Consider the following 23,898-nt stretch of genomic DNA (forward strand, 5'->3'; position numbering starts at 1 on the left):
ACAAGGCGTAATTACGTAGACCATTGAGACTTCAAGGCAATCTCGTCTTATTTCATCAAGACACTGCTATCGGATCTCTCGCTGACCCCCTCTGAAATATACTTTACCAAAGAACGCCAACTGTCCACTCCACGCGATGTTCTCATTGACCTCTATTATAGTAATTCACTTGATTTGTATTTTGCCATGTACAGCATAAGTGTACATTATACCCTTGCTTGCGCTCTGCGATGGACAGCCTAGATTGGCCCCCGTAGTGCTAGCGGAGTTGAACTGAGTGGGCTAGGCACATGGTGGCAAGATTACCGGTGAAGAACCTCGTAGAGGGTCAAGCCCCGCCCCTCCCCCAGCGCCCGCCCCCTCTGCTGACAAAGATTGTGCTATGTTGTAGTTGTGTATGTCCTTCGGTGCTGCCATCGTAATTACCTTGGCAACAGGATGTATTGGGGATTCTAAGGTGGACGGTTGAAGATCGGGTGAAAGGAGACACCGGGTTGCTGTTTATGCTGCTCTGGGTGGATACAATAAAAAGACATTTAAATAAGGAAAAAGGACTCCGTGTCAAGTGGCGACGAGGCGTATCCACCCTTCATCGGACCCACGTGATTTTGGTGACATTTTAAGATTTTTGTGTGTTAATTGAGTGGTGCGCATTTCGGCAGCTACGTAATGACAGCTGATCGTAACAGCTGATTGCCAGCTACGTGTTCTGTTTTCTGAAACAGACGTGCATATTTTTTTTTTAAGCATACAACTGTGGTGTGCATTTCAGACTGTTTCGGTATTGAGTAACGACAGCTGATCGTAACAGCTGATTGTCAGCAACGTGTTCTGTTTCTGAAACAGACGCATATATTTTATTTTAAGCATACTACTGTGTGGAATAACAGCTGACTATAATGCGTATTGTTTGAAATATGCGCATTCATTTAAAAACGAATAATGTGTAGGCACGCGCGCACTTTTTTTTAAACATAGCTGTCTGTGAACAACGTGCATTTTCTTCAGATTAAGACGCGCGCATCTTCTTGGATTTTTTTTTTCCATTACATCTACTTTCAGATTTTAAGAATGGCAGCTGAGCAACGTGTTTTCTTCTGTGATTGAGGATGTGCTCTACAGGACATGCACGCACCTTGTACTGCTTTAAACTTCCTACGGCTATTTTTTTTTAATCTCTGACTGTTGCTGCCAGAGGATTATTACATTTTTGTTTGCAGCATAAACTTACTGTGTTCTGGTGTATCCTGCTCTCACTGTTATTCATGAAACATAATTTTTACAGGAAGTTCTTTTACGACAGGAAGTGAATATAGACTAGTGTGCCAACATAACGAGAACTTTGGCACATTCAGGAAGCACAACAGAAGAATCTTTTACCAGACAGTTTTATCTACATTTATATCCTTTTATTATCTGCAATGACTCATCAGCCTCTCCTCAGTATGTCTCAGCCTCCACAATTTTTTATCGGAAGGAGGCGAACCAATTCTACCATGGAAAAAATTGATAAATTTATTTGACTCATATTTAATTGGTATTGGTGGATAGAAATTTTCCCCTGCAAGAAAACACGGCATTCTATTACACAATTTAGGAGTTGAGGGACAGAACATTTATGATAGCCTTGACTTGATAACTATTGGTACAGCTGAGGGTGAACCTAGAGATGTTTATGACATGTCACTTATGATGCTCAAAAAACATTTTGGTGGTCGCATAAATGTTATGGAAAGACAAGTTTTTTATGAGAGTGCAGGCTAAAGATGAAAGGGTTGGCAACTACATTGCTTCACTCAAGACGTTGGCTCAAACATGTGACTTTGCTGAACTCACGGACTCTTTAATACGTGACCAACTTGTGCGTTGTACTAACAACCCTAGGGTCCAAGAAAAACTACTGGCTAAGTACTCAACATTGCAGGAAGCTCAGATCATCGCTGAGAGCATAGAACATGCCATTTTATGGGCTAAGGAGATGAAGGGTGCAGGTCTCAGTCATGGCATTCATACTGAATCTGCATTTCCGAGGTCTTCCTGTGATTGTGTTCAGGAATGTGACTGTGCAGAAGGTGTCCAGTAAAGAAAAAATTAGTAAATGATATTGTAGAGAAAGGCAATATCAGATGTTACAAGTGTGGCAATGTTGGTCATTTGGCTAATAACCCAAAATGTTTTGCTAGAAATGTAAATTGCAGGAATTGTGGGAAAAGGGGGCATTTAGCAAAAGTTTGCAAAAGTTCAAAAATGAATATAGTCAGCGAGTCAACAAGTGCACAACAGATGATTTTGCATGTTGATTATACTAATCAACAGTGCAGTGAAAATGAACTAGTAATGCCAAAATGTGATATTGATATTGATGGGAAAACTGTTCCAGTACTTGCTGATTCAGGTTCTCCGTTTACACTAATTGGGGACAAGAATTGGGAAAAGATCTTTGCAGGTGAAAAGATTGAACTAACTCCACCTGACATCGATCCCATTGGATATGGTGGACAGAAAATTGATCTTATTGGGTACTCTGTGATGACGATAGAATTTAAAGGGCGTGAAACAGTTGGAAAAGTTTACGTGGCAAAACGTGGCAACAATTTGTTGGGGTGGCGCCATCAAAGATTTAGGAATTGTTTTGAACCCTAACACTCCTGACCAGGTTCTTTCTGTTTCTAATTTGGGTCATGATGAAGGAATTGTAAGAAATTTTCCAGAGGACTTTAATGATGGGCTGGCATTACTGAAAAATTTCAAACATAAAATTATATTAAAATCTAATGCCAGTCCAGCTGTATTCAAAGTGAGGAAGGTGCCTCACCTGATGTTACAGCCCTTACAAGAAGAGCTTGACAGATTGTTAGGTTTGGGTGTTATAGAAGAGATTGAAGCCTCAGAATGGTTAGCACCCATAGTTTTGGTTCCTGGTCACACTATCTCTGGAGATTGTTTTAAACCAAAATTAGAGTTAGCGAGATCAATTATATCAGTACCAATACCAGTAGATAAAGATCAAGTACGATCGTTTCTTGGCCTTGCAGAATACTACTCTAAATTTGTCAAGAATTTTGCGAGTATTGTGCAACCATTAAGAAGGATCCTGAAGAAGGGTGTGAAGTATGAGTGGACTCCACAGTGTGAGGAGGCATTTAATGCTGTGAAAAATGACATAGGAATGATGCCCACTTTAGGCCATTTTGATGTTAAGCGCAAAACATTTTTATCCACTGATGCTAGTTTGAAAGGTCTTGGTGCAGTTCTCTCGCAACATGTGGATGGAGAAGAAAAAGTAGTGGCGTTTGCGTCACGTTCTCTTAAAGGTCAAGAAGAACGGTATTCTGTGATTGAGCGTGAAGCATTGGCTTGCACCTGGGCTATAAATCATTTCAAATATTACTTATGGGGTTTACCTTTTGTACTCAGGAGTGATCACAAACCCTTAGTACAGTTGTTCACCTGCCGAAATATTGAGAATACAACACCACGCATCAAGCGTTGGGTGGAGAGCCTGTTAGACTAATTATTCAGTGGAGTATTATCCTGGAAAGAAGAATATTTCCTATCTAGACTACCAGTGGTTGATTGTAGTTTTGATGAGCAAGTTCCGGTGTTGTGGATCAAGGAATCTGCTCTAGATAAAGTGGAATGGGATGGAGAATGTAGTAAAGACCCAGTTTTAAGAGTGGTCGTGGAATATGTGATTCAAGGGTGGCCATGTTTGAGTGATTGTCATGAAGATACCAAAGTTTTTTGGAATGTTAGGGATGAGTTGAGTATCATTGATGGCAATTTGTTCAAGAATAATAGGTTAATTCCTCCTTCTAGTTTACGTGAGAAGCTGATTAATTTAGGTCACGAGGGACATCTAGGTAGGAATCTCACAAAAGCTAGTATCAGAGAGTGTTATTGGTGGCCGGGTTTGGATAAACAGGTTGAGGTTGTTGTGAAGGACTGTTTACAGTGTGCTGGAAATGATAAATCCAGGGTAATTCGGACTGCTCCTTTATCTCCAGTTTCCATTCCTGATGAACCATGGGTCAAATTGGGTTTGGATTTGGTGGGACCTTTTGAAATGTTACCATAAAATGAAAGATTTGTGATTGTCCTTGTTGATTACACTTCTAAATGGGTTACTGCTAGTTGTGTACACTCTGTTACCACCAGAACTGTGATAGATTTTTTGACTGATGTGTTTGCCTGTGAAGGAATTCCCAGAGTAATAGTGACTGATAATGGTGTTCAGTTCACTTCCACAGAAATGAAGGATTTTCTTAAGAATTTGGCAATCTCTCATTTTCGCACAGCGCTTTATGCACCCCAAGCTAACGGGTTGGTTGAGAAAATGAATCAGTTGGTGAAGGCAAGTGTTCAAGTTGCTCTGGAAAATAGATTGCCATTAAAAACTGTTGAGGGAGAAGTTATGGGCCCACAGGAATACACCAAATATTGTTACTGGTTTGTCTCCGTTTCGTATTTTAAAAGGTAGATTAGCAGGCTCAAAGCTAAATCCTTCGTGATTGCATCCTAAAACCCAAGTTAGAGCAAAGTTTAATGACTTAAGGAATATGCGAACTAGAGTAATTGCAAACCAGACAAAGTATAAGAAGCGTTTCGATGAGAGGCATTGTGTACGTCAGAAAAATTGGTGAGAGGGTGATTTGGTGTTTATTAAGAAACCTGTGTGTTGTCCTAAAGGAGAATCTAAATATGTTGGACCGAAGAAGATTATAGAAGTAAAGAAGAATGTTGTTGTTCTAGAAGGTGGAGAAGTTTGGAGCATGTCGTGACTAGCCAAGTGTTCCAAGTTGTTGTTGGATAAACATGATGCTGTTTGGTCTGATGTGGATGTGAATGTAGGAGTAAGAAGGAGTGGAAGGAGTTGCACATATCCTAGACATCTCAGGGATTTTGTGTGTTAAAGTTATACTTTATTTATATCTTAAGAACTGAGATTAGAACTATTTCTATGAATTGTTCTGTAAGTTTTATATTATGGGTGTTTGTATGTTAATGTATATAGTTATATTATGTTTTTATTTATTAAGAGGGGAAGATGTGCTATGTTGTAGTTGTGTATGTCCTTCGGTGCTGCCATTGTAATTACCTTGGCAACAGAATGTATTGGGGATTCTAAGGTGGACGGTTGAAGATCGGGTGAAAGGAGACACCGGGTTGCTGTTTATGCTGCTCTGGGTGGATACAATAAAAAGACATTTAAATAAGGAAAAAGGACTCCGTGTCAGATTGGTCAGGAGGTATTCTCTTGCTGTGAGAGTAACTGGAAGACACTTCACAACCCTGGCCTGGGGACACTACAACATATGAGCTTGAATTGGCCTGCTCGTGCCCACCGTGATTCAATCAATCAATCATGGATTTGTAAAGCGCAGCTCATCACCCATAAGGTCTCAAGGCGCTGGATGTAGGGGTGCTGCTCATCCATTCTGCTGCCAGGGTGAGACGGGCCTGATTTGACCTTGGAGGTCCCCTTTCCGCCATTTTCAGAGCTGAAGTGAGCACTCAGTGTGAGTCTACCACTTTACTTGCTGACCAGTCCCTTACTCTTGTCATTTGCTCTGTTGGAATTTGTGTGGTCTACTTGTGCCCACCTTCCAAGCCACTCCAGGGGTGAGGTGGGACCCAGCAGATAGCTGCACACAGCACCTGCAACCCATATTGTGCCAAGTTTAGCTACTGTCCGTGACCCTTGCGGGTCTACACCAGCCGCAAGATGGGGAAGAGTGATGCAAAACAGTCCAAGCTGTCCTTAGCAGATCGCAGGCAGACTAGCACTACAGAATTACCTACGGATGACCAGCAGCTGCGTTGGGGAGGGGGTTCATCTCTGAAGCCAGGCATTCGTGCCAGGTTACTGGCCTCAAACGTACTCCAACCGCAACTGACACAATTAGATCTGCTGACTGACAGATCTGATCGCCTGAATGAGTAAGTAGATAGACACGGAAAGTGGATAGACCAACTTGAGCACTGCACATCGTTGGTCAGAGGTGAGAACTCCGCAGCCCGCGAAAAGCTACTTAGGATGGAACGGGTCCTGGATGTCATCCAGAACAAGAACAAAGATTTGGATGTGCACTCGCGGAGGAGCAAATTGTGAATACGGGGCACCCCATAGTCGACCACGATAGGCCGCATGAAGGACTATGTGGAGACAATGCCCTGCACACTGTTTAGAGATACTTTCTGCCATGATGATCATGAAAAGAGCCCATAGATTCCTTGGTCAGCAACCTCCACCCGGGGCACCTGCCCGCACAATAATCGCCCGGCTATTGAATCATAGATATAGGGACATGGCCCTGAAACTGGCAAGAGATAAGCGGTCACTTAACTACACAGGCAAGTTAGTGTCCATCTTCCCAGACTTTATGATTGCAGTGTAGGCTGCTACGAGGATTGCCTACCGATCAAGCGTCTGCTACAAGAAACTGATGCCAAGTACTCTTTGATTTACCCAACCAAGCTGTGAATACCCACTATTTCACCGATCCAAAGGCAGCTGCCAAATTTGTTAAAAACATTCCTCTCACTGCAGCAGGGTTGTCGTCTGCAGCCTGTGAAGCAGATTTGGGATATCTAAGTGAGAATGAAAGTTCACCTACTTCATGTGTGGGACCAGTGGTATGCTTGGTGGCAGCGACCCTTCCACGACTCGTTCTGGTGTGGTAGCCAGTTGCGTGGTGTTGCTGCAGTGCTTCTGGCAGCGAAGAATTGCCTGCCGATTCAGATGTGAGGCTTGATCAGGTGAAATCTTGTCACTAACATTGCACCTCTCCGGCCACCCAGCTACCCCTTGGCTGGGAGAGTGCCGGACCTCATGTTCACCCCTCTGGGATGATTCCCTTGTTGTTCTCATTATTTGAAAAAGTGTGGTATTGTATGGGGTGGGTGATATGTTTAGGTTATCTTGATGACGGTATTTTGTTTATTGCATGTTTCATTGACTTTTTCCCCCTCTTTTGTCATTCAGCGTACAGATGATGGTTCGATGACTTGTAATTCCCAGCAATCGAGTCCAGAGGGTCCCACCCGCATATAGCCCCACATGCCATCACCTAAATGCGTAACTTGGAACGTGCGGTGCCTGAATGATAGGTGCAAAGTGCAACATGTTATGGCATACCTCCAGCAACACTGACATTTGTACGCTACAAGGGCTTCACCTTACAGAAAATACTCAAGAGCCTGGGGGTGAGACGAGTGAAACATTGCTCACTATTTTACCTATGCAGGCAGGGTGGCTATACTACTTTATGGAGGGCTTGCCTGGCACACAGGCGTCAAGTTGTCTGCGACCAACAGGGGCGATATGTGATGCTGTCCGGTACACTGCAGGCCCACCAGCTCAGGCTCATATTCATATATGGTCCAAATGAAGATGACCCTTGTTCTTTGTGAAGATTTGGAGGCTGGTAGGTGTAGGAGGCTGGCCTGGCTTACAGTGGGTACCTGATGGTATTTACACCTTGTGTCATGCAAAGTTATCCCTGATTAGTAGTGTTTTAGCAGCTTAGGTTGATAGAGGTACTAAAGCAGAGTAGCTTAGGCTGAACTAGGAGACATGCAAAGCTCCTACTATACCACTTATATCATATAGGTACTGTATCATAAGAAACACAATACTCAGAGTTACCAAAAATAAAAGGTACTTTATATTAGTGACAATGTGCCAAAAATATCTCAGAGGATATACTCCTTTAGAAGGTAAGTGAAATACACACACAAACTAAAATCAGGTAAGTAAAACAGTCAGAAAGTAGTGCAAACACTGAGAATACAATAGGATGCAATAGGCCTAGGGGCAACACAAACCATATACTAAGAAAGTGGAATGCGAACCATAAATGGACCTCTGGGCTAGTGTAGTGTGTAGAGGGTCGCTGGGAGTGTAAGAAAACACTAAGGGTGTCCAAAATACCCCACCCCAAGACCCTGAAAAGTAGGAGTAAAGTGCTACTACTTCCCCAGAAACACATTAAAGTCGTGATAGAGGATTCTGCAAATACCACAGACTGAAAAGCACTGAAGATGGATTCCTGGACCTGAGGACCTGCAAAGGAAGGGGACCAAGTCCAAGAGTCATGAAAGTGTCCAGGGGGGGCAGGAGCCCACTAAACCCCGGATGAAGGTGCAAAATGGTTGCCTCTGGGTGGAAGAAGCTGGAGATTCTACAACAAAGGAAGGTGCTAGGAACTTCTCCTTCATGCAGAAGATGTCCCACGGAGTGCTTGAGGATGCAGAGATGTTTCCTTGGAGAAAGACCGCAAACAAGCCTTGCTAGCTGCAAGAGACGCAGTTGAAGAAAAAGGATGCTGCCCGGGCAAAGGATGTCTCCACTTGGGAGAGGAGACAGAAGGGGCCCTCAGCAACACAGCATGCCCATGCACAAGAAGGCAGCACCCGTAGAAGTCCTTGAACACAGGATCAAGAAGACCGAGCACAGTCGTCGTCTCAACACTACAAAAAAGGGTCCCACGAAGCCGGAGGTCAACCCAGGGAGTTGAGCAATGCAGGACAGAGTGCTGGGGACCTGGGCGAGGCTGTGCATGAAGGATTCCTTGCAAAAGTGCACAGAAGCCCTAGCAGCTGCAGTTCACGTGGTGCACAGGATTACTGTCTGGAGAGGGGAGGCAAGGGCTTAACTCCTCCAAAATTTGGACAGTTGGACCACTGGAGAGACCCTAAATAGCCCTCAGAGGAGGATTTACCACTTAGTGAGGTAAGCACCTATCAGGAGGGGTCACCTGCTGTCACTGGCCACTCAGAAGCCTCCAGAGTGCCCTCACACCTCTGGATTCAAGATAGCAGAGGTCAGGGACGCACTGGAGGAGCCCTGGGCACCACCCCTGGGGTGGTGATGGACAGGGGTGTGGTCACTCCCCTTTCATTTGTCCAGTTTTGTGCCAGAGCAGGGACTGGGGGTTCCCTGAACCGGTGTAGACTGGCTTAAGCAAGGAGGGCACCATCTGTGCCCTTCAAAGCATTTTCAGAGGCTGGGAAAGGCTACTCCTCCCTAGCCCTTAACACCTATTTCCAGTAGGGAGAGGGTGTAACACCCTCTCTCAGAGGAAAACCTTGTTCTGCCTTCCTGGGACTGGGCTCCCCAGACCCCTGGAGGGCAGAACCCGGTCTGTGGGATGGCAGCAGCGGTAGGTGCAGAGAAAACCCCAGAGAGGTGGTTATGCAGTACCTGGGGTCCATAGTGGAGCCCTGGGGATGCATGGGATTGGCACCCCTATACAAGATTCGGCATGGGGGAACAATTCCATTATCTTAGACCTGTTACATGGCCATATTCGGAGTTACCATTGTGAAGCTACATATAGGTATATGTAGGAAAGTACCATCTTGCCTGGCATGTTACCCCCATATTTCACTGTCTGTATGTTGTTTTAGTCTGTCACTGGGACCCTGCCAGGCAGGGCCCCAGTGCTCATAAGTATGTGCCCTGTATGTGTTCCCTGTGTGATGCCTAACTGTCTCACTGAGGCTCTGCTAACCAGAACCTCCGTGGTTATGCTCTCTGCTTTCCAAATTTGTCACTAACTGGCTAGTGACTAAATTCACCAATTCACAGTGGCATACTTGTACACCCATATAATTCCCTAGTATATGGTACTGAGGTACCCAAGGTATTGGGGTTCCAGAAGATCCCTATGGGCTGCAGCATTTCTTTTGCCACCCATAGGGAGCTCTGACAATTCTTACACAGGCCTGCCAGTGCAGCCTGCGTGAAATAACGTCCACGTTATTTCACAGCCATTTACCACTGCACTTAAGTAACTTATAAGTCACCTATATGTCTAATCTTCACCTGGTGAAGGTTGGGTGCAAAGTTACTTAGTGTGTGGGCACCCTGTCATTAGCCAAGGTGCCCCCACATCATTCAGGGCAAATTCCCCGGACTTTGTGAGTGAGGGGACACCATTACACATAGGTCACTACCTATGTATAGCGTCACAATGGTAACTCCGAACATGGCCATGTAATATGTCTAAGATCATGGAATTGTCACCCCAATACCATTCTGGTATTGGAGGTGACAATTCCATGATCCCCCGGGTCTCTAGCACGGTACTCGGGTACTGCCAAACTGCCTTTCCGGGGTCTCCACTGCAGCTGCTGCTGCCAACCCCTCAGACAGGTTTCTGCCCTCGCCCAGGAAGGCAGAACAAAGGACTTCCTCTGAGAGAGGGTGTAACACCCCCTCCCTTTGGAAATAGGTGTGAGGGCTGGGGAGGAGTAGCCTCCCCCAGCCTCTGGAAATGCTGTAATGGGCACAGATGGTGCCCATCTCTGCATAAGCCAGTCTACATCGGTTCAGGGATCCCCCAGCCCTGCTCTGACGCAAAAATGGACAAAGGGGAGTGACCATTCCCCTGACCTGCACCTCCCAGGGGAGGTGCCCAGAGCTCCTCCAGTGTGTCCCAGACCTCTGCCATCTTGGAAACAGAGGTGTTGGGGGCACACTGGACTGCTCTGAGTGGCCAGTCCCAGCAGGTGACGTCAGAGGCTCCTTCTGATAGGCTCTTACCTCTCTTGGTAGCCAATCCTCCTTCCTAGGTAGCCAAACCTCCTTTTCTGGCTATTTAGGGTCTCTGCTTTGGGGAATTCTTCAGTTAACAAATGCAAGCGCTCATCGGAGTTCCTCTGCATCTCCCTCTTCACCTTCTACCAAAGGATCGACCGCTGACTGCTCAGGACGTCTGCAAAACCGCAACAAAGTAGCAAGACGACTACTAGCAACCTTGTATCGCCTCATCCTGACGGCTTTCTCGACTGTTTCCAGGTGGTGCATGCTCTGGGGGTAGCCTGCCTTCACCCTGCACCAGAAGCTCCGAAGAAATATCCCTTGGTTGGACGGAATCTTCCCCATGCTAACGCAGGCACCAAAAGACTGCAACACTGGTCCTCTGGGTCCCCTCTCATCCGGACGAGAGTGGTCCCTGGAACTCAGCAACTCTGTCCAAGTGACTCCCACAGTCCAGTGACTCTTCAGTCCAAGTTTGGTGGAGGTAAGTCCTTGCCTCCCCACGCTAGACTGCATTGCTGGGTACCGCGTAATTTGCAGCTGCTCTGGCTCCTGTGCACTCTTCCAGGATTTCCTTTGTGCACAGCCAAGCCTGGGTCCACCACACTCCTTCCTGCAGTGCACAACCTTCTGAGTTGTCCTCCGGCGTCGTGGGACTCCCTTTTGATACTTTGCGTGGACTCCGGTTCACTTTACTTCCAAGTGCCTGTTCAGGTACTTTTGTGTGTGCTGCCTGCTTGTGAGGGCTCCCTGAGATGCTGGGCGCCCCCTCGGTCTCCTCCTCCTCCAAGTGGCAACATCCTGATCCCTCCTGGGCCACACCAGCACCTAAAATCCTCTGCCGCGACCCATGCAGCTAGCAAGGCTTGTTGGTGGTCTTTCTGCATGGGAACACCTTAGCAAGCTTCATCGCAGCGTGGGACATCCGTCTTCCAAAGGAGAAGTCCCTAGCTCTCTTCTTTCTTGCAGAACTCCAAGCTTCTTCCATCTGGTGGCAGCTTCCTTGCACTCTCAGCTGGCATTTCCTGGGCTCCTGCCCACTCTCAACACTGTTGCGACTATTGGACTTGGTCCCCTTGTCTTACAGGTACTCAGGTCCAGAAATCCACTATTGTTGCATTGCTGGTGTTTGTTCTTCCTGCAGAATCCCCTATCACGACTTCTGTGCTCTCTGGGGGTAGTAGGTGCACTTTACACCTACCTTTCAGGGTCTTGGGGTGGGCTATTTTTCTAACCCTCACTATTTTCTTACAGTCCCAGCGACCCTCTACAAGCTCACATAGGTTTGGGGTCCATTTGTGGTTCGCATTCCACTTTTGGAGTATATGGTTTGTGTTGCCCCTATACCTATGTGCTCCTATTGCAACCTATTGTGATTCTATACTGTTTGCATTACTATTCTTGCTATTACTTACCTAATTTTGGTTTGTGTACATATATCTTGTGTATATAACATCCTCATACTGAGGGTACTCACTGATTTACATTTGGCATATTGTCATAAAAATAAAGTACCTTTATTTTTTAGTAATTCTGTGTACTGTGTTTTCTTATGATATTGTGCATATGACCCCAGTGGTATAGTAGGGGCTTTACATGTCTCCTAGTTCAGCCTAAGCTGCTTTGCCATAGCTACCTTCTATCAGTCTAAACTGCTAGAAACACCTCTTCAAACTAATAAGGGATAACTGGACCTGGCACAAGGTGTAAGTACCTCTGGTACCCACTACAAGCCAGGCCAGCCTCCTACAGTATTGACCTATATGCAGTGCATACGTGTAATGGTGTCCCTGCACTCACAAAGTCTGGGGAAATTGCCCTGAACTATGTGGGGGCACCTTTGCTAGTGCAAGGGTGCCCTCACACTTAGTAACTTTGCACCTAACCTTCACTAAGTGGGGGTTAGACATAGGTGACTTACAAGTGTAGGAGGCTGGACTGGCTTGTAGTGGGTACCAAGGGGTACTTGCACCTTGCACCAGGCCCAGTTATCCCTTATTAGTGTATAGGGTGTCTAGCAGCTTAGGCTGATAGATAATGGTAGCTTAGCAGAGCAGCTTAGGCTGAACTAGGAGACGTGTGAAGCTACTACAGTACCACTTAGTGTCATATGCACAATATCATAAGAAAACACAATACACAGTTATACTAAAAATAAAGGTACTTTATTTTTATGACAATATGCCAAAGTATCTTAGAGTGTACCCTCAGTGAGAGGATAGGAAATATACACAAGATATATATATACACAATAGCAAAAATATGCAGTATAGTCTTAGAAAACAGTGCAAACAATGTATAGTTACAATAGGATGCAATGGGGAAACATAGGGATAGGGGCAACACAAACCATATACTCCAAAAGTGGAATGCGAACCACAAATGGACCCCAAACCTATGTGACCTTGTAGAGGGTCGCTGGGACTATTAGAAAATAGTGAGAGTTAGAAAAATAACCCTCCCCAAGACCCTGAAAAGTGAGTGCAAAGTGCACTAAAGTTCCCCTAAGGACAAAGTAGTCGTGTTAGAGGAATAATGCAGGAAAGACACAAACCAGCAATGCAACAACTGTGGATTTCCAATCTAGGGTACCTGTGGAACAAGGGGACCAAGTCCAAAAGTCACAAGCAAGTCGGAGATGGGCAGATGCCCAGGAAATGCCAGCTGCGGGTGCAAAGAAGCTTCGACTGGACAGAAGAAGCTGAGGTTTCTGCAGGAACGAAAAGGGCTAGAGACTTCCCCTTTGGTGGACGGATCCCTCTCGCCTTGGAGAGTCGTGCAGAAGTGTTTTCCCGCCGGAAGGACGCCAACAAGCCTTGCTACACGCAAATCGTGCGTTTGGCGTTTTTGGACGCTGCTGGGGCCCAGGAGGGACCAGAAGGTCGCAAATTGGACCTGAAGAGAGAGGGGACGTCGAGCAAGACAAAGAGCCCTCACTGAAGCAGGTAGCACCCGGAGAAGTGCCAGAAACAGGCACTACGAGGATGCGTGAAACGGTGCTCGCCGAAGTTGCACAAAGGAGTCCCACGTCGCCGGAGACCAACTTAGAAAGTCGTGCAATGCAGGTTAGAGTGCCGTGGACCCAGGCTTGGCTGTGCACAAAGGATTTCCGCCGGAAGTGCACAGGGGCCAGAGTAGCTGCAAAGTCACGGTTCCCAGCAATGCAGCCCAGCGAGGTGAGGCAAGGACTTACCTCCACCAAACTTGGACTGAAGAGTCACTGGACTGTGGGGGTCACTTGGACAGAGTCGCTGGATTCGAGGGACCTCACTCGTCGTGCTGAGAGGAGACCCAAGGGACCGGTAATGCAGCTTTTTGGTGCCTGCGGTTGCAGGGGGAAGATTCCGTCGACCCACGGGAGATTTCTTCGGAACTTCTGGTGCAGAGAGGAGGCAGGCTACCCCCACAGCATGCACAAGCAGGAAAACAGTCGAGAAGGCGGCAGGATCAGCGTTACAGAGTTGCAGTAGTCGTCTTTGCTACTATGTTGCAGGTTTGCAGGCTTCCAGCGCGGTCAGCGGTCGTTTCCTTATCAGAAGGTGAAGAGAGAGATGCAGAGGAACTCGGCTGAGCTCATGCATTCGTTATCTAAAGTTTCCCCAGAGACAGAGACCCTAAATAGCCAGAAAAGAGGGTTTGGCTACCTAGGAGAGAGGAAAGGCTACTAACACCTGAAGGAGCCTATCAGCAGGAGTCTCTGACGTCACCTGGTGGCACTGGCCACTCAGAGCAGTCCAGTGTGCCAGCAGCACCTCTGTTTCCAAGATGGCAGAGGTCTGGAGCACACTGGAGGAGCTCTGGACACCTCCCAGGGGAGGTGCAGGTCAGGGGAGTGGTCACTCCCCTTTCCTTTGTCCAGTTTCGCGCCAGAGCAGGGGCTAAGGGGTCCCTGAACCGGTGTAGACTGGCTTATGCAGAATTGGGCACATCTGTGCCCAACAAAGCATTTCCAGAGGCTGGGGGAGGCTACTCCTCCCCTGCCTTCACACCATTTTCCAAAGGGAGAGGGTGTCACACCCTCTCTCAGAGGAAGTTCTTTGTTCTGCCATCCTGGGCCAGGCCTGGCTGGACCCCAGGAGGGCAGCTGCCTGTCTGAGGGGTTGGCAGCAGCAGCAGCTGCAGTGAAACCCCAGGAAGGGCAGTCTGGCAGTACCAGGGTCTGTGCTACAGACCACTGGGATCATGGAATTGTACCAACAATGCCAGGATGGCATAGAGGGGGCAATTCCATGATCATAGACATGTTACATGGCCATATTCGGAGTTACCATGGTGAAGCTACATATAGGTAGTGACCTATATGTAGTGCACGCGTGTAATGGTGTCCCCGCACTCACAAAGTTCAGTGAATTGGCTCTGAACAATGTGGGGGCACCTTGGCTAGTGCCAGGGTGCCCTCACACTAAGTAACTTTGCACCTAACCTTTACCAGGTAAAGGTTAGACATATAGGTGACTTATAAGTTACTTAAGTGCAGTGTAAAATGGCTGTGAAATAACGTGGACGTTATTTCACTCAGGCTGCAGTGGCAGGCCTGTGTAAGAATTGTCAGAGCTCCCTATGGGTGGCAAAAGAAATGCTGCAGCCCATAGGGATCTCCTGGAACCCCAATACCCTGGGTACCTCAGTACCATATACTAGGGAATTATAAGGGTGTTCCAGTAAGCCAATGTAAATTGGTAAAAATGGTCACTAGCCTGTCAGTGACAATTTGGAAAGAAATGAGAGAGCATAACCACTGAGGTTCTGATTAGCAGAGCCTCAGTGAGACAGTTAGTCACTACACAGGTAACACATTCAGGCACACTTATGAGCACTGGGGCCCTGGGTTACCAGGGTCCCAGTGACACATACAACTAAAACAACATATATACAGTGAAAAATGGGGGTAACATGCCAGGCAAGATGGTACTTTCCTACAACAAGTTACTTAAGTGCAGAGTAAAATGGCTGTGAAATAACGTGTGCGTTATTTCACTAAGGCTGCAGTGGCAGTCCTGTGTAAGATTTGTCTGAGCTCCCTGTGGGTGGCAAAAGAAATGCTGCAGCCCATAGGGATCTCCTGGAACCCCAATACCATTGGTACCATATACTAGGGAATTATAAGGGTGTTCCAGTGCGCCAATTAGAATTGGTGAAAATGGTCACTAGCCTATAGTGACAATTTTAAAGGCAGAGCGAGCATAAGCACGGAGGTTCTGGTTAGCAGAGCCTCAGTGACACAGCAGTCACTACAGAGGTACACAGATTCAGGCCACAAACTATGAGCACTGGGGACCTGACTAGCAGGATCCCAGTGAGACAGACAAAAACAAACTGACATATGTAAAAATGGGGGGTAACATGCCAGGCAAGATGGTATTTCCTACAGCAGGCACGCTCATATCCGGTGCACTCCTGTGGGGAGTGGACTTCAGTCCTGTTTTAGACCCTAAGACAGACTGATCTAGTGACTCCAGATGCCCGCACCTGAATGTGGCTGCGCAACTCCAATTAACAGTAGACAATGATCTCATAGATCTCTGGCAATCCCAGCATGGTGACAGCACAGAAGGCACATGTATAGCTCCTATCCACACCACATGGTCGCGGACTGACTACTGGCTGGTGATGCGTGATATAGATAGAAAGACTACTATTGTTATACGCCTCCATTGAAAACTATTGACTCATGATCCAGTTTTGCTGGAGATGACTCAACGGCACCTTCTGGCAGGATCAGTTGTTCTGTGACAAGACTAGAATGGCTATTGCAGAATATTTTGAGCACAAGGTTCACACAGTGCTATCTCGGTCTACTCTATGGAAGGCCTTTAGCACTATAATCCAAGGGGGGCTGTACAGCAAAGCAGGCAGGAGTACTGCGGGCACTGCACGGAGAGTTTGGCTACTAGAAGAGGAAATCCATGCTTTGGAGCTCCAGTACTTTCCGAACTGTAGTGAGTCATCCAAGTCTCCACCCGCTCCTCCAGCCAAATCAGCCATCCGTAATTAGCCCTCCAGAGTGCCTCCAGATCTCAGCACAGCCAGATCCTCAAGTAGCGCACAGGCTCGCTCGTGTACCGCAGCAGGAAATCCAAGACGAACACCTCAGTTGCTGCTGTAAGTGGGAACATTATCAATTAAGACCAATTGACAGTAAACCTCAGTATGCCACCAAATCTGGTGAATTCCTTAATCAGCACATCCACGTTTTCCCGTGGATCCCTCACAAATGATAAAAACATCACCCGCATACATTGACACATGATGCTGCATAACGATGGCAAACAAAATGGGAGATAAGGCGCATCCCTGACGGGTATCTCTTGATATTTGATGGTGGGGAGGGGGTTGGGTATGTGAATGATCGTCCATTTACCCTCAGGCAGGCAACTGGCTGGGGGTAAATGGGACTAATCAGTCAGGCAAAATTGAGGCAGACTCCAAGGAGGGACAGTACTGCGAAGAGATCAGGCCGATCGAGTGAATCAAATGCCTTAGTGCAGCTGCAATTTGTTAATGTTTTTAGACGCCACTAAAAACTGAGTCAATGGCGGGTATCCGTACAATAAAAAGGTGCACAAATTGTTGGCCGTCGATCTTTGCGATTCAAAGCCTGATTGATCTGGTTGTGATACAGCTACAAGAGCAGGAGTAATCTGGAGGCTAACAGTTTTTGCAAGGATTTTACTATCTATGTTAAATCACGGAGAAAGGTCTTCACAACTCCCAGCTCTGGGGGTCCTTGCCCTGCTGTAGTATAGTCACAATCAGTGCCTCGTCGTGGTGGAGGGGGTGGAAGGGCAGGAAGTAGGGGGAGAACTTCAGTAGCACGGCACTCCTTATACATGACGAGGAGATGTAGGGCTAGGGTCTGAGCAAACTCTTTATAGAAGTCCATCTTAGCCAGGGACCTTGTCTCCAGGCATTGCACGTATGACATGAATAACCTCCTCCACCACGTAAGGCTCATCAATGAACCTCCGGTGGCCCTCTTCAAGCCAAAGCTGCTGCGCAGAGTGGAAGTAAGAGTCAAGTTCAAGGGAAGTCTACAACAGTGTGGTTGCATATAGTGTTTAATGAAAAGTGGTCATTTCCCCTTGTATGGCATCCAGCCAAACATGGGTGCAGTTATTTGTCATCCCATAATTCAACAATATAAATGCTTACCCAAGGTTTGCAGAGAAGGTTGGCTAACATCTTACCCACCCTATCACTGTCATCATAGCATCTTGGCCTGGTTTACTTTCCTAGGTAAAAGGTTTCTCTCTGTGCCGCCTCACCAAATTCAGTGAGTTTGTTCCAAATGTTTACCAGTGTGTATGACCTACAGAGGCAAGGGAAGGTGGTTTCGGCTTCAGACAATATTCTTCTCAATAAGCGCCCAGACACAATATGTTTCATAGTTACATCCATGCGACTCAAAAGCATATTAGAACAGTTACTGCCACACTCCATAAGACATGAACAGTCATACCTTAATGAACCACAGCAGCTCCTCGAGTACTCCTTTCCAAAACACTCGCTTGGTTGTCAACAAAGGAAACTGATCTACAAAAGTTAAATACAGTGAGCATTAGCCTGTTTATCTGAGTATTCACAGACGAACGCAGACAAAGAAGCCAACACAGGAAATTACCCCAGTTCAGTAACAGCCGGTCAACCAATCAAAAAGTTTGAAAGAAAAACGATTTCCCATTTAAGAGCACTATATTTATTATATATGGTAAATATTTGGAGGCAAATGCCTAGATATTGAAGAACTCAAAGGTTAGGCATTTTTTCTACTAGGGTATGGCTCTTAGTGTAGAAAGAACATTTTCTATAGAATGCAAGCCAGTGCCTTATCATACTTTTATTTCTAAGTCAATGTGTTGGGCTTCCCAGTACCAAGCAAAACAGTCTTCACTATCCCCTTATGGATGTTGGGAGAAACATAAATCACACCTGTCCAGCTGCACGCTCGGACATTCTGAAAATCACGTCAAGTAGTCAGATGAGACTTTCCATGTTTATTTGAAAGCCATGCTGCTGTTCAGACTAGGACCATTTGTTTTTCTTCCTAGCTCGTGCAGAATGCCGACAAAGGCTTCTATGACCTGCATAAACCTCCATGGAGAAGATGTGCATCTGAACAGCTAGACAGAAAAGCTATTGTCTGATCTGCTTTCCTCATATGCGAAGGCACGCATCATGGAGGTAATAAGGAAGCCAACATGTCTGAGTATTACCAGAGGGAAATGTTTTGCAAGGTCTCCATTTGGAAATAAAATGGTTGACAACTAAATTTAGAACATTATAAATGCATATGTAATAATTAATATACAATTATAGTATTAATCCATTTAGAATGCATGGGCTCCACTTCCATTAACTTTTCACACAACAGATGTGTGAACATATTAAGGTTAAGAAATTTAAATCAATAAAAAACAGAGGGTACTTTGGTAAGTGATATGTTGTACTCAAACACTTAACAGTGAACACCTACTTCTATATTTCTATAGATTCAAACATGACAAGATATGACACATTTGAGGGCATACTACTCGTTATGAAATGGTGTCTAAATCAAACACAGAGAATGCTTTCCTCCATAAGGCGCACATCATTTATTTAACTATAAAAATAGAACTGTTACCAATGGGCTATCCTGCCCTTTGGCTATTTAGGACTACTGTTTGGATAGAATTCCCTTCCACATAAAGGTGCTTTACTAATAACCTAGGAGTTTGCTTGTTTTATTATTTTGTCAGTTGATGAGCTTGCTTCTTTCGTTTAGATAAGTTCTGGGGATCACACTGGTCTTTTTATCATCATAATTTTAGATTTTCACTAGTTTTTGCCCATCTTGTTATTGATATGTGTAACTCTCAGGTCTATGTGCATTTACTATGTTAGTCCCCTCTGCCATTTTATAATAAGACCGTTTTAATAATTGATTGAATCTACATGACCTGGTAACAAGTTCCATTAGTGTTTTTTTATTTTTTTTCTATGCTTGTTTAGTAACACTCTACATAATTAAACTGGCTATTACACGGTGTCTCATGGAGCACTTACTACAGATCTTGTTTCTTGATAACACTTTAGAACATAGTGAAGCACCGAGGGTACATCACTATACTTTGTGAATTTCTTTGGGTACAGTAACCAGTTACTATGGGTGACTAATTATCTAAAGTATGTCCATGATTTACAAGTCTTTCTGATCAGACCAAAAGAGATTTGGAATTATGACACTATATATGATTTCCTGTAACATCCCCTCTTTTTTAAAGGAAGTTACTTCTTAGGATGTTTTACGACAAGCACAATTATCAAATCAGCCACATTATAATTACAGGCAAGAATGGACTGAATATGCCCCTTTATATTATTTTACCCAATTAAAAAAAAAAAAAAAGATTATAACAAGGTATATCTCCAACTGCTTTCTTGTGCTTACGTTTTGGTCTGTTTGGGTGCAGTATGGGTTTATGAACATTATATCAGAATGCTCAGTAACTTGGAAATCTATCATAGGCTATAAGATAAGAGTTTGACAACAACAGGTAAGATTTTATTTTTGTGTAAACAATGGTCTGTTGTATATCGGTCACGTGGTTATTAGATAAATCTTCTATTCTGAAGGAGACCGTTCTATTCCAGTGTCTGCTATGGATTACATTAGTAGAAGTTAAATGTAATCATTAGGGACAGAGGAGAAAAAAAAAAAAAGAAGAAGAAAAAAAAGAAGAAAAAAAGAAAAAAGAAAAAAAGAAGAAAAAGAAAAAGAAGAAAGAAGAAAAAGAAGAAAGAAGAAAAAGACATAACCACAAGTGTGTGCAGACGCACATAAACTGCATAAAAAACAAAACTGCTTCAAAAAGAAGGAGATTCACAAAGTGCTAGAGCAGAAAATAAAACAGCAGATTAATCATTAAAACATATCCTAAAGACAGAAAATGGAGGCTAAGACTGTTTGGGGGGTACAAAGGGTGAGCGCTGAGCCCCTTAGGGAGCATGCACAGCGACCTGTACCATAAGAGAAAGCAAGTGTTCTAGTGCCATACTGCCTTGCCAAAGAAAAAGATAAACACTATTACAAAGAGTCCTGGTCAAACATTAATACAGAATCCTGGTCAAAAATTCCTGGCTCGAAAGCCATCTAGTGCAACTTACAAAGACGCACCACGCTTAACAGCGGTGGGAGTTTACGGCTCACAAGCACTGGTGCTGAGTATGTAGCTATGTGAGCTGATCGAGAAGAGGGATAGGACAAGAAGAATGAGGACAGTGATAGAACAAAGAGCATTAGGATTGAGATACTGAGGGAGGTTAACGCTAAAGATTTGGGGATAGGGATATCTGCCTTTCTGCTCTAATGGTCTTGCCTTCACTTGGACCACAAACAAACTCCTCTTCTTGCCAAGACTGGGAGCTTTAGTTAGATTTTGCTGCAACACAACAGCAAACACATAGGCCCTGTAACATTTAGTGCCATGGTCAGCGGTTAAAGTGATGAAATGGAGGGCAGGGGGTTGATCATGGTAAGTGACTATCTTGTCTCCGAGGTCTATAAGTACATTTTAACCGTAGGGATGTGTGCCTCTGGTCTTACAGCAGTGACCCTCTTAACTGTTGGACAGGATGTTTCTTCTTCAAGTCTTGTTCTCACACGGATGCTTCAAATACATCTAAACACAACTGTTTTGCAAGAATCCTGCTTTTGAATTGTCTGCAGCAATGTTTTAATTTTACCGTCATCAGCGCCTTAAAAGACACTTTTGTTAAAGTCACACAAATAAATAAAAATAAAAAAAGCCTTGCCAAATAAATGGTGCTTAAGTGAAATATTCCTTTAATGTACTGTTTTGGAACCACAGGCCTGAAAGAGCCTTGATGTTCCCATCTTCAAAACTTCATTTAAGGTGGATCATAATCTGCTCTTGTAGTCTTCGTTCAAGAACGTCAGGTTTAGATTTGTGTTCACAGAACTGCCAGTTAGGTCTCAGGGGGAACTGATCTATAAAATGAGTAGTTTATGGAATTCGTACATGAATGCAGAAGTGCACAGGTTCCCAATTAACCGCCTACAACCATATGCATGCTGTCTATAGACCTGACAGGTAAAGAAGTGAGCTTAATCAAGGGAGTAGAACCGATTAAGGATTACTTTGAAGCCGAATGTAGTGTTTCCGCAACTTCCACAGCCTAACATGGCACAGGATGTTCTGATGATAGTGGCGCAGCTAAACAGAGATTTTCTGAAACAAGAAGTTTTGAAAGAAGTGTTGAGCAGTCCATGTAATGGGGTAGTGCGCATTGTACAGGACTTGCGAAATGTGAACGACATAGTGGTCAAGTGTTGTCCTGTAGTGCCGAACCCAGCAGTGATACTGATTCAGATTCCTTGCGATGGTGCGCGGTTCACAGTGGGTGACTTGTCACAAGCTTTCTTTTCTGTGCCTCTTCATGAGGATAGTCAGCTTCTTTTTAGTTTCAAATTCCTAGACAGTCTACAGCTGCTGCAGGCTTCCACAAGGGTATACGGAGTCACCGTCTCTCTTCAATCAGATCTTGGAAAAATAATCTGTAGTCATTGGAACTACTGTACCAATCAACTCTAGTGCAGTACACGGATGATTTGCTAAATGCATCCAGGACAAGGGACGAGGGCAAGTATGACTTGATTGCCCTGCTGAATCATTTGGGAAAATGTGGACATAAAAGGGTCACCTTTGAAACTGCAGTACTGTCAGAAGTCAGTGAAATACTTGGGACACCAGATTGAGAAGGGGTCAAGGAGAATCTCCAGAGAGGATTACAATGATACTGCAGAGAAGTCCTCTGGCTTCAGAGATGGGAATGGTAGGTTATTATCAACAGTGGATTCCCAAATTTGCTGAGATTGCCAAACCATTGCAGCAGCTGACACACAAAGATGTTACAGATCCCATAACTTTAGATGAGGATCAGATGAAAGCGTTCACTGAGTTGAGTTTGTGCAGAGCTCCAGCATTGGGAATGCCTGACTACACGAAGCCATTCACATTGTTTTGTCACGAACTTGATGCTTGTTCTTGGTCTGTCTTGACACAGGTCCATGGGGGTGCTTATCACCCGGTAGCCTATTTTTCAGCTACCTTAGACCCGGTCGCAGCAGTTTTAACAGGTTGTTTGTGGGCAGTTGGACAAAGCCTTTCTCAATGTGAGGGAGTAGTGATGGGATACCCTTTGACGGTAATGGTTCCTCACTCGGTTGAGATTTTACTGACAAGGACAAAAACACAGTACTTGACTGGTGCAAGATTGACAAGGTATGAGACGAGCATACTAGGGGCTACAAATGTAACATTGAAAAGATGTACAGTGTTGAACCCACCAACATTACTTCCGAGTGATATTGTTGAACTTGAAAAAGAAGACGACATCGAGCAGGATTGTCTTGAGGTAACCAAACGGTGTACAAAACCAAGGCCTGATATCAGAGATACTCGATTGGAAGAAAATGATCAAATTGTCTTTGTTGATGGCTCATGTCTCAGAGATGGTACAGGGACATTGAGAGCAAGATATGCTGTATCCACAATCACAGGTACATTAGAAGCTTCCTGACTTTGAGGTGTATATTCTGCACAAGCAGCAGAATTGGTGGCTCTTACTAGAGCATGCCATGTTTCTGCAAGACAGAGTCACAATCTATACTGACAGCCAATATGGATTTGGAATTGTTCATGATTTTGGTCAATTATGGTCGCAAAGAGGTTTCCCGACATCTACTGGTACACCAGTAAGCAATGGCGACAAGATAAGAGTTGTTGTATACGATACAGTTACCTGAAGAAATTGCTGTGGTGAAATGCAGTGCACATCAAAAAGCACAGGATTACAACTCACTGGGAAATGGTTATGCAGATCAAGTCACAAGGTTTTGTGCATTGAACTGTATATCGTTCAAAGACAAGTGGGAACTGATGTTCAAAGAAGACAGTACATGTACAAGTTTTGCATTGAAAGTGATCAATACTCTGGAAGAGTTGAACATTGCAAAGTAATGTTGACAAGGAAGAAAAACGTCTTCTGGGCTCAATTGAAATGTGTTCAACGATCTGATGAAATATGGGTTTCTGAGGAGGGTCCGATGGTCCTGACACATGGTATATTGTCCCAAATGGCCAGGTATTACCACGGAAAGGCACACATTGGGAGGGATGCCATGGTTAGATTGTTTAAAATTGACCGGTTTAACCCTAAGTTCAGGCAGGCAGCATGCCATCGCTGTATAATTTATCAGCAGCTAAATGTGGGAAAAGGGACAGTGGTGAATTTGAGCCACATTGGAAGAGGAGGTCCATTCAGCAGAATACAGTTGGATTTCATTGAGA

At 45.0% G+C, this 23,898-nt stretch overlaps 1 protein-coding gene across 2 annotated transcripts in view; it reads right to left on the reverse strand.

Annotated features, from left to right (window-relative positions):
- Positions 1 to 23,898, reverse strand: part of TYMS (thymidylate synthetase) — an 88,817-nt gene that overhangs the window by 55,613 nt on the left and 9,306 nt on the right. For both annotated transcript variants that reach the window (XM_069219982.1, XM_069219983.1), the window contains exon 2: positions 18,006 to 18,079. In XM_069219982.1, the coding sequence (XP_069076083.1) occupies positions 18,006 to 18,079 (74 nt within the window). The remainder of the gene's footprint in view (positions 1 to 18,005; positions 18,080 to 23,898) is intronic.

Source organism: Pleurodeles waltl, chromosome 2_2, assembly GCF_031143425.1.
Source record: "Pleurodeles waltl isolate 20211129_DDA chromosome 2_2, aPleWal1.hap1.20221129, whole genome shotgun sequence".
NCBI lineage: Eukaryota > Metazoa > Chordata > Amphibia > Caudata > Salamandridae > Pleurodeles > Pleurodeles waltl.